The 12,224-nt window shown below is 34.8% G+C and overlaps 2 protein-coding genes across 5 annotated transcripts in view; one reads left to right on the top strand and one right to left on the bottom strand.

The window, feature by feature from the left end:
- Nucleotides 1–9,467, top strand: part of LOC133519091 (transcriptional coactivator yorkie) — a 63,979-nt gene extending 54,512 nt beyond the window's left edge. For all 3 annotated transcript variants that reach the window (XM_061853004.1, XM_061853003.1, XM_061853002.1), the window contains one exon: nt 6,604–9,467. In XM_061853004.1, coding sequence (XP_061708988.1) covers nt 6,604–6,699 — 96 coding nt within the window. In that variant the 3' untranslated portion in view covers nt 6,700–9,467. The remainder of the gene's footprint in view (nt 1–6,603) is intronic.
- The window catches only part of LOC133519089 (myrosinase 1-like), a 25,394-nt gene continuing 22,412 nt past the window's right edge, over nt 9,243–12,224 (bottom strand). The window contains exons 10-11 of one of the 2 annotated variants that reach the window (XM_061853001.1): nt 9,642–9,687; nt 9,243–9,539 (exon numbers count right to left, since the gene is read on the bottom strand). In XM_061853001.1, the coding sequence (XP_061708985.1) occupies nt 9,673–9,687 (15 nt within the window). In that variant the 3' untranslated portion in view covers nt 9,243–9,539; nt 9,642–9,672. The remainder of the gene's footprint in view (nt 9,540–9,641; nt 9,688–12,224) is intronic. The other variant, XM_061853000.1, reaches the window with a different exon arrangement.

The following is a 12,224-nucleotide window of genomic DNA, read 5'->3' as shown; positions in this document are numbered from 1 at the left end:
AATCGGTCTATAGTTCGTGCAGTTAGTTTTATCGCCACCTTTATATACTGGCCGAACTAGTCCTACTTTAAGACCGTCGGGATACAAGCCACCGGCTATGCTACTATTAATGAGATGGGCTATGGCAGATGAAATTTTGTCTGCTATAAGTTTCAGATCCACTACCCGAATATTATCTATTCCTGGCGCTTTGTTACTATGAGTTTTCATAATTATTCTGTAAACATCTTTAGAAGTTGCCCTTTTAAGTAACATCGACTTATCCGTGGGCCTCCTGTAGGCATCAAGGTTTAATAATGGAACACTACAATTTGGTATTATGTTCTGCACCGCTTCCTTAAAGTTACTAGCAAACATATCAGCAATAAGTTTATCCGAAGTCATAGTTGAGAACGCCGTGCTTATAGTATCCTGTATTGACGCAGATATCTTTCCTGACAATTCGTTCAAAATTTGCCAAAGTTTTCTCATGTCTCCTTTAACTATACTAATTTTACGCTTATAAAACATATTTCTTTGCGTTTCTACTAATTTATTGGTTTTATTTCGTTGTTTAACATATGCAAGCCGGTTTACCATATTTTTGGTATCCTTAAGCCAATTTAAATAAAGTATATCTCTTTTTGTACACTCTAATTGCACCTTGCCGAAAACCCATGGTTGTTTATTACGTTTTGATTCACTTATTTTATACAAGTATTTAGATTTCTCATAACAGTTAGATAAATTTTCCTGGATGAATTTAAACATAACACACAAACAAAAAAAATAGTACATTACGTTTTACAGTACATATGGCCCTTTAAATGTTCGACACAGTAACGTAATATGCTACTTCTCGCACTAGTGCTATAAAGTAGCCCCATATGTACTGTAAATAATGTTTGAACGTGTTTTGCTACGGGCTACCGTTTACGAGTTACTTACGAAAACTAAAAAGGGTTTTTAAAATTGATTATTATTAACATTCCCGCTTTAGTATCTTTTTAAATATTCATCCTAGCGAAAAGTGTGCTACATATTTCTTATAGAAAATTTTATGTTACTTATTTATGTATGAGATATTTTTTTGCTATGGGACATACTTTAGAAATTATTTACGAAAACTAAAGAAAAGGAACCTTAGAATTGGTTTTATTAACTTTCCCTCTTTAATATCTTTTTAAATATTGATCCTTTCACAAAGGGTACTGAATCTTTTTTGTAGAAAGTTTTGTGTAGATCATTTATATTTTACAGCGTTTTTTGCTAATTGCCACCGTTTACGAAAATATAGAAAAATGGACCATAAAATTGATTTTAATTAACTTTCCCGCTTTAATATATTTTTAAATATTGATCCTAGTGAAAAAGTGGACTGAATTTTTCTTGTACGAAATTTTATTTAGATGATTTGCGTGAAAGAACATTTTTTGATATGGGCCACCGTTTACGAGTTATTTAAGATAAACTAAAAAAGGGCCATTTAAAGCTAGCAGCCGCGTCGATGCAATTGTCTCACGTGCGCTCCAAGCGATATCATTGTCGCTGGTTACGATTAGAATTATAGTTTGGCATGCTATGATAGAAATATTTATATGTATTTCTGTTGCCGCTATAACAACAAATACTAAAAAGTACGGAACCCTCGGTGGGCGAGTCCGCCTCGCACTTGTCCGATTTTTTAGTCAAAGAGGAGCAAAGTTACTTACAATGAATCCTCAGGTCTCTTTTTTAGTTTTTCGTAAATAATTTGTAAAGTATGACCTATAGCAAAAAATATATATGTGTATATAAACAATTATAATAATTTTTTTTAACAAAAGACATGCGGAACACTTTTCCCTAAGATCAATATTTATTATGCTTTTAAAGCGAGAAACACAAATAATGTGCAGAATTGATTAAAATTAACTTTCGCCGTTTAATATCTCAATAATATTGATCCTAAAGAAAAAGTTTAAGAAATCTTTTTAATGTTAAGTATTTATGTTTAACATTCTTATTGCACTGGAACACCGTTTAAGAGTTATTTACGAACAACTAAAAAAAGTACCTATGAATTGATTTACCCCCTATAATATCTTCTTAAATATTGATCCTAGAGAAAAGTGATCGAATTATTTTTTGTAGGAAATATTATGTGCATTCTTTATGTGTAAGAACGTGTTTTGCTACGGGCTACCGTTTACGAGTTACTTACGAAAACTAAAAAGGGTTTTTAAAATTGATTATTATTAACATTCCCGCTTTAGTATCTTTTTAAATATTCATCCTAGCGAAAAGTGTGCTAGATATTTCTTATAGAAAATTTTATGTTACTTATTTATGTATAAGACTTTTTTTTGCTATGGGTCATACTTTACAAATTATTTACGAAAACTAAAGAAAATGAACCTTAGAATTGGTTTTATTAACTTTCCCTTTTTAATATCTTTTTAAATATTGATCCTTTCACAAAGTGTACTGAATCTTTTTTGTAGAAGGTTTGTGTAGATTATTTACATTTTACAGCGTTTTTTGCTAATTGCCACCGTTTACGAAAATATAGAGAATTGGACCAGAAAATTGATTTTAATTAATTTTCCCGCTTTAATATCTTTTTAAATATTGATCCTAGTAAAAAGTGTACTGAATTTTTCTTGTAGGAAATGTTATATAGATGATTTGCGTGATAGATCATTTTTTGATATGGGCCACCGTTCACGAGTTATTTAAGATAAACTAAAAAAGGGACATTTAAACCCTCCCTCCCCCGTACACAATAGCGCCACCCCCATCTATCAGTACTTTCAGTATGTTATGTAAGGTACCTTTATCTACAACTATGCCAAAATTCGCTTATACACGAATTATTTCCCCGTTTTTTCCTTCGTTTGGTGGCCTAATACGTACGACTCGAATTGAATAAATTGAATTTAAGAATATAAATATTTAAATTAGACACATCGCATAACCTACCTATTTCATTTGTAGGTACGATAGAGACTATACTTACGGTAGGTACTACACAGACAGGCAGGCATACGGCAGGTCAAAAAAGAAACAAGTAGAAATATTTTTTAAAACAGTAACCTATGCACCTAGGCGATACGCGAATGAATAGAGAAGTAGCAAGCTGCCACCGCCGGGCAGGCGCGGCGCGCGCGCTGGCGGCGGCCGGTACCGCTCCCGCACCCCGCTTGTACACCCCGCTCCCTACACACTGCTCCCGATATGTTAAGTTTTTAATACGCTCGTTATTTTTTTGGATGTTTTTATAGTTGGATGGAAATAAAACTGTGATCTTAATTCAATAAATAAAATGGATAGAGAAATTTTTCACAGCGAGTAAAAAGGCAATTTCTGAAAATAGTATAGTTATATGGATTTTTTTTTTGATTTTCATTTTGTAGCTATAAAACGGCAATTTTTTGGATATTTCATATATTGTTGTAATACGTTACATGAATATGTCTGGTGAAGAAAGTTTGAACGGAGCATTTTTCCGTAAAAAGATATTAAAGATTTAATACTTTAGGTATTTACTTAAATCCTATTATTATTATTCTTTGGAAATTAAGACAATACTTTTTATTTATTGATACTTTATCATACTGTAAAGTTTTTTTTCTGGCAGAGGAGTTACTGCGGGGTCCACTACCTTTATTTCCTACACTATAAGTAGGTCTTCATGACTAACCAAGACTTAGTCGATATCTCTTAATATCGACACAATTTGCATTCCACAACAAAATATTATTATGTATAATAATTCTATATGCATAGATATATAAATATGTGTGTCCTGATTGACTGATTCATTAACACAGAGCCGACACGCAAAATAGGCACAATGGTTGTCGATTTGCGGAAAATGCCCAGAAGCACTAACTAAGCACTAACACAGAGCCGAAACAACTAAAACTAATAATTAATAAATGGCCACTTTTACAAGTATCATAACTAAGAATTAGACAACAGGCCTAATTCTTATTTACTCATCACTGAATTAACTACCTCTGATAATACAGTCAACATCAAGAATTCATGTGTAAAAGAATTTCATACTTTTTTCTTTTTACTGCACATGTTACTACAACCATACCATTTGGACAACACAGGCCTTTAGTGGCTATGCTGGCTTGATATATTTCATTTGAAACATGTTAACAAATATTAATTATTCAGTTAACATAACAATTTTGATCTGTCGGAAACATACCTCAAAGCGACTAATCTTTTGTATTAGTCAATTTTATATCTGGCAGTAATACTCACATGTCATTATTTAAACCAATACTTACTTGTAAATTATGTGAATGCCAATGAAACATTCTATAATTTGACCTTACCTCACTTCATCTTGTGATTATATATTTTTATACCTCCAAACCTTTTACACACGGCCATAGTGCATATTTGAGTGCAATAATTCTTCAACAATTAGGCCTTTGTGGGTATGCCAACCCCCATCTTGTTCACCCTGCAATTTCATCTTAGAATTCTAACATGAAGCTTTACTCAATATTAAATAACCAAACTTTCGTATCTTTCTTTGCATGTTTTAAGGTTAGCATATGAGCATTGTTGTTCACATGGGTATATGCCATTATAGCTATGATTTCATACTGTAAAATGTTTTCATATATGTAATACTCAGGATTCAAGATTTGTTAGACACTATAGCACTCAGTTTGCTCTGTCAACATGAACTCTGAACATGATGGCCTGTCCCAGTTTTCCTTTTTTTTTGTTCTTTGATATTTCTTCAATGTTCTTTCCACTTCCGATAATAGATGTCTCACTAAAATACTGAATTAGTTTACAATAGTTTATTTATCTTTGAGTTTTTACAATTAAAACAATACAAATCCTTCCTTCAATCGCTCAAGTTTTTTCCTCTCAGTCCTAATCTAACTGTCAATGTCACATTTTACCAAAACCGCGGCAAAACTATCTGTCACTTGTCAAACACTTTACAGAATAAACCTAAAAGATCGTTCGAGATATCCTTAATATCTAATACAGGAATACACAGTTTCGCCATGCCCGTCTTTCGTTTTAATCATAGAAATAGGATAGTATAGAACGACTGTCAAACTTGGAAAGTGTGACCAAAAATGAAATGCAAGTGTGTGCGTAAATTGTCTATGTGCGAACAAAAATAGTGATGTCATGTTACAACATATTAATAATCTATCGATGTTTAACTGCTTTATCGACTACTTTTTCAAATGTGTTTGAAAAAGTTGAAAATGATAAAGTTGAAGTTGTTTGAAAATGTGTTCGCAAAGAGTTGACTTACCAAAGAAAATTTGAATTTCGCGCCTTTTCCTGCTGACAACTTGGGTTGGATGTGTATACGCTGTGTACAAGTATATGCTGTCTTGTGTTTCCTTGTGTTGGCGGCAAAGCCGTGGAAAAGTGGTTAAAATGTAAGTACTGTGTTGGAACGTGAAGTTTAAATTTATCGCTAAACATGTACACGTTCAAAAAAGGTATTATAACAATCGTTATTATTTTAAGTCGGTTATAAAGGTAATATCTTAATGATGTCTTGTGAACAACTAATTCCATACCTACTAATATACCGACAAGTTATCGATACAGTCATATGAACATTTTGTCAAGCTCTAGCGTAAAGTAACAGTTTAGGTTTTTACACAAAATATTCTAAATTATTGACTAATATGATGAAATATTAACACACAATTGAAGAAAAACTTATAATGAACTGTTATAATTGGTTTTTTACACTTTTTATGCTGTTAATTTGATAAAATATCGTTACGAAAATTTCGCTAGGAATATCATAATTACCTGTGAAATGAGTATTTTCCTGGGTTTTTTGGCCCTGAAATACTACAATCCGGCACACAACATGACACCATCGTCACTGAATTACTTAATGTATAATTTTCTTTTTGATTCGCTTATATTTTTCACGTTAAAAAATACAGCAATATGATTTTGGCCGCCTCGGCCGCCTTCGAACTCAAAATTGGTTACGTTTTCTCATATGTAGTCTGCCTCTTTTGCACTTATGGCTTGTTCATATACGTCATGGCTTCCCTTTCGCACACTTCATCTGTCTGTCAAGCGAAGCGACTGACATGTCTCTGGTTTTAATGTGTTTATTCTGACATTATTTACGTGTATGTAGCAAAGACAATTTGAAATAGAGGTGTATTGTCAAAGAAAACTTTGTAGCCACGTCGATTTACTGCCATTTTTCGACACATGATTAAAACTTTGAGAACGCCATTTGACTTTGATCCTTATTCTTTCACTGATATGTGTTAAATTGGTTAAATATCAAATAGTGGCGCCATCTTACCGGGCACAACCTAAAGGTTATGGCGCCATCGCTCGAAACGCTGTCGCCATACCTTTGGCCTTTGATTTATTAGATTTGCCACTTTTTGTTATTTTAACAATTGAACACATATCAGTGAAAGAATAAGGATAAAAAAAGCGCGCTCTAACAGTTTTAATCATGTGTCGAAAGATAGCAGTAAATTTACATGGCTACCAAGTTTTCTTTGACAATACACCTCTATTTCAAATTCTCTTTTGTATATAGTTATGAACTTCTTACCGACAATGATTCATTGTACTGATATAACCAAACTGCAATTTCAGATGGGGGAATTCACGGCAGACATATTGTTGGATGACGTGCAGTCGCTGATCAACTCCACGCCCAACAAGCCCGACAACGTGCTCACCTGGCTCTAGGGCCGGCCGGGACCGAATACCAAATGTATATCGTGTACATTGCAGACATTAACGTGTTGCGTGTGTGAAGTGTTTATGTCGTGTGACTATGGTTATGTTGGTACGGTATAGCCCGGTATGACTCACGTGTAAGTAATACAGTATTGTTTTTTTGAAGTCTCTGCATTTATTCAAACGAGATATAATTACGCTCTGTATAATCGCTGTACCTACATGTATACTTAATAGTGAAAGGGCATTCGGCGTTGCTTATTTCGATTTCGACTTCTGCGTTAAGTATTATAGAATGTGTACTGTATAGTGTCCATTTTGGTTAAGTGCAAAATGTAGAGCTATGGAAATTGCCAAGTAGGTAACCTTACGTGGTAGGCCATGACTGTAATAGTGGCTAGTCACTATGTAGAAGCCTCCTCACTTGTGTAGTGCTCGCGCGCGGCTGAGGACTCTATTGACTCGTAGTTTCGATGCAAGCCTTCTTTCTTCGCCGAAAGTAGCAGTGTTGCAATACTAATAGTAAGCTAGGTTTCCAATAATCTTTAGCTATAAGACTAATGGAAATCCTATCCTTCCTTTGACTAAGTAGGTATAAATAAACTGGACAAAGTTTAATCGACTTTTAATTATTAAAATTGTGATAACATCTCGATGGAACAGTGCCTTGTTGTGCCTTTATTAAAAATATATTTATTGTGGTATATATTAGGTAAAATATAAATATTTACAAGTGCAGTTTTTGAGGTCGACGTCATGTAATCGGACAGATCTACTTATAGTGGGAAGTATCTCGTTTCGCCTACCTACTTACACCGTCCTTGTGTATTTTATCGAGATTATAAATAGGTACGAATAAGTATCTATAGTTATATAGCTTAATCGTAAACTAGATAAGGATCGCTGGCTATATTTCAATATACACTTTTATAAATTAAATTTGTTTAGATTTTAAACTACGTGTATTGGTGCAGCTAGCTAATTAACATAAGGGAATAAAAGATGAAGAGCGGCCGGGCACGGCCGAGCTGGTAGTGTCTTGTCATGGGTCGGCGCTGGATGGCCTCGGCTATAACCGCGAAAATCGAAGTTCGTCAATTGCGGGCATTTTTCTCTCGCTCTAATTACGTCTTAGTGAGAGTAAAAGAGAAAGATCCCCGCAATTTGCGAATTTTGGTTTTTGCAGTAGGCCCCCTGCAGAGGACGGGGAGCGCAATACGCATCCACTCGGGGCGACTGCCGGGCCCACTATGATCGTTAGAAGATTATCATTTACCGCTACATACTTAAGTATTACTGTCTCTTATTATAATTATTTTTCTATCTCTTCCGAATGAATGTGGTCAGAAAAGAAAAATTGTGTTTTAGCCCACCTAGTCTTTAGTTTTTTTTTTATGAAATTTAATATACCTAACTCGATTGAAAGCGACAATAAATTAGGACTTTAATATGAAACGCTACATTGAAAACTTTGCCATATTAGTGACGTACTATTATTAATCTTATAAGACTTAATGTAATCTTCGGTTTCTATAAGCATCTGTGTAAGTATTGTAAGTAGACGTAACGGTGCTGGGTTTATGGTACATTTAATTTTGTATTCTGTGGATCGCCGTATTTAGCCTTTTCGCGGCCAGAGGCGAGACATATCAGGAGAACAGTCGGTCTATTATAGAGTCATTATGACAATGTATTTGATATGGCGCTGAAAAGGTTAAGTATGTCGTGTTCTGTAAACTCGCGCCCCACATATACTACGCTCATATTCTTCGGTTCATTATTCTGTATTCGCTTTTCAATTTCTTACATTATAATCACTTCGACAGAGCAAACTAAAACAATTGACAGTGTCGATTATATTGTAATGCTGGCGCTAGACACGATGTCCAATACTACTGTCATCTCACAGATATATAGATATGTGTGTAATGTTTGAACACACATCAACACTTACTATTGCGTGGCGGTGGAATCATTCATATGTAACTATCTGATTGTCTCATGAAATTTTACAATCGACTATGTTTTTGAAAAAATAAGAAATCGTGTGGCATACAATCTATATTAGGTAAAAGTTTAAGTGTTAGCAAATTCTAGCCTTTAAATTTCGTGAGATAATGGGTATGTCTACCACATGCCACTGTCGCGTTCATGTCTTCCATTAAGTGTTGCAATGTTTGTTCGTGGCTGGCGCCCGCATGACTCTGCGAACTGCCGCCCGCCGCGTCCGTCTTAATAACCAGCACATACAAAAGAACTAATAGTAGATGACATCAGTTGAAAAATAAATTGTGGCTTTCTACCGACTTTGCCAACTGAACAAGATGGCACCGCACGGTTCCACAGGTTTTGGAGACATGGCTGTGCGAAGTCTTTTTATAATTCAGCAGTCAAAACTGAGCCACCGTGTATTTTTACTACTATACGTCTACTATAGTTTATATGTTTGTGATCCTCCAGGACCCGACGGCGCTCATGCCGGAGCCACAAAAACATTCCATACAGCTAACGGTCCCCGCTTTTATGTACACAGAATAATATTCAGAACAATATTATATTTCATAATCGTTTATTTCTTAAGTAGGTGTAGCCGTCATAATTTTAATACATATCTCTTACTGGCTGAACGCGGATGCGAGTTTTCTTTGTAGTAAGTTATGTTTCGTGTATCTATGTTACGACAATGAAATTTATGGTTAGAAAATTAATTTACAATAATTTCATTGTAGATAATTAGATATTCTTATATGAATTAAATAAATATTTGTTTTAATACATATTATTTCTTTTATTTGCGACTAGTCTTGTATATGTAAAGTGTGGGAGTCCTATAACTCTGTTTTGACAACCTGTGAAACAACAAAACAGTAAAAATTAATGTTTGATATAAAAATAATTTCAATGCTTAACAATAAATTTTCATATTTATATATATGTATATGTATACATACTTATATTACAAAAAGGCACCCAAAGATTTTTTCAGCCCATCCGCGTCTGTGGAAATATAGTAAAACTTAATACATACACAATTACATATATTTACACAAATATATAAATGAAGTACCTACCTACCTACGTAAATTTACTTAAAAAACATTGAATCAGCAATGGTGACTGATCTCACTTTTGGCCTTAATTTTTAGGGTTCCGTACCTCGAAAGGAAAAAACGGAACCCTTATAGGATCACTTTGTTGTCCGTCCGTCCGTCCGTCTGTCTGTCTGTCAAGACTCTTTTTCTCAGGAACGCGTGGAGGTATCAAGCTGGAATTTATATCAAATACTCAGGTCTACTGTACAGTCAGCGTCAAATACTTCGTGGCAGTCAAAGTAGCCAAATAGTTCGGTACACCATATATTATTTAGTATGGTGTACCGAACTATTTGGCCACTTTGACTGCTACGAAGTATTTGACGCTGACTGTACCTTGGAGCTGTGAAAGAATCAAACTAAACGAACGCAATCAAAAGATACAGCCGTTTATGCCGCAAATTTTCGACACTCGCAAGGGAATCAAAACCTACAGGGTACTTCCCGTGAACTCAGAATCTTGAAATTCGGTACGAAGCACACATAAAGGAAAAATTGCGAAAACCGTAAATTTCTGATTTCTGATTTTAAGTCCCATATCATGACCAATACACTGAAGACAAAATGTGTCGAAGTCTAGTCAAAGGTCCCACTTTGTCGCTTACCATAAGGACGAGATTTGCTTGTGTATATACGAATAACCTGTCAAAGCCTCCTTATAGCAAGCGACAAAGTGGGACTTTTTGCTTGGAAACGACACGAATGTGAAACAAAGTTAGTTTTCTCGAGATGTTGATGTGAATAATTAGTAAATAAATTAGCCCGAAAACAATTTTTCACTGAAATTTCAGAAATCAAATAAGGTTCTATTTAATAATTTTAGACCGTGGAAGAAATAAATTTACACCACCACTTCACTGATAGCAGTAGGTAAGAAATCGTGTACCTACTCCACAAACAATCCAACCAAACATTCCTGCACAGTGGGTATTATAAAAAATGCTCCACTTTGAGGGACACTCCTCCCAGCAAGATTTAGATACAGCGTTGGGGCTGTACTTTCGTGCCTTAACCCATTCATTGCCGAAGACGCGAATTCGCGTCCTATGTATGTGTAATCGTAATGCCGAGGACGCGATTTCGCGTCCTCGAGTTATTTGTTTTTTTTTTGCTAGAAAACAACTGTACTTAAATGCTGATACCAAAATGTTACTTTATTTATGAAGGATAATATAATACTGTTGCTGGTTTTTGGATTCAGTGCATCTGTAATTTTCATAATTCTTATCTCGGATGCCGAAGACGCGAATTCGCGTCCCATGTTATGTGTAATCGTTATGCCGAGGACGCGATTTCGCGTCCTCGAGTTGTGTTTTTTTTTGCTAGAAAACAACTGTACTTAAATGCTGATACCAAAATGTTACTTTATTTATGAAGGATAATATTATACTGTTGCTGGTTTTTAGATTCAGTGCATTTGTAATTTTCATAATTCTTATCTCGGATGCCGAAGACGCGAATTCACGTCCGATCGTAATTCCGGGGTCGCGATTTCGCGGCCTCGTTTTTTTACTAGAAAACAACTATTTATTTATTTTTTGAAGGAGAATATTATACTTCGGTTTTTGGATTCAGTGCATTTGTAATTTAGAAAAAATAGTTTTTGCTAGAAAAACACTTATTTAAAAAAACTTATCCCGAGATGTAATTTTTAAAGACAAATTGTATACTGTTACCGGTTATTAAAATAAACACATTTGTAATACTCAACATTTTCATTTCGGGTGAAGCGGAGGCGGATTCCCGTCCATTATGTTTATATTAGGTAATTGTCATTTACCTTTTATCGCGAAAAATATTTAATGATAGTAATTTAATCATGTGCCATATACTTTATAAGTGATTGTGGCAATTAATAATACAAACTACTAAAATAATTTAGATACGCAGACATGTTTATGTCCAGGGGTACTAAACATTTTCGACTGTATATTTAACTATAATAAAATGGGTTGCATTTAATATTTAATATTTTTGTCCATTATCTAAACACTTGCTTTAAACACTTTCTTTAACTTTTATAATCTTACTAAAAACCATTAAAAACTCATATACGTCTGAAGTATACGGCCGTCACGTCTATACTGAATACGTTTTCGACAAAAACTGTTTTTAGGCGCAAAAATTTCACTTACGATGCCGAAAACGCGAAATTGCGTCCTTGACAACGTAATGCCGCGGACGCGAATTCGCGCCCTTGAAATAGGTTAACCTAATGCCGCGGACGCGAACTCGTGTCCATGAAATGTTAACGTAATGCCGCGGACGCGAATTCGCGTCGTCGCGTGGAAGGCGGCGGCACTGCGTGATGAGTAAAAATATGAGGCGTCGGCAATGAATGGGTTAACCATTTAATTCGCACTGTAGGTATGTTATACCTAACATAACTTTTGACCCTCTTGTTGCATTTTTTCCCCTTACCAGAATTATTAGGACAATTAG

Source organism: Cydia pomonella, chromosome 6 (genome assembly GCF_033807575.1).
Source record: "Cydia pomonella isolate Wapato2018A chromosome 6, ilCydPomo1, whole genome shotgun sequence".
NCBI lineage: Eukaryota > Metazoa > Arthropoda > Insecta > Lepidoptera > Tortricidae > Cydia > Cydia pomonella.
The sequence above is the reverse complement of the archived record's forward strand: the minus strand, read 5'-3'. Positions and strand labels throughout refer to the sequence as shown.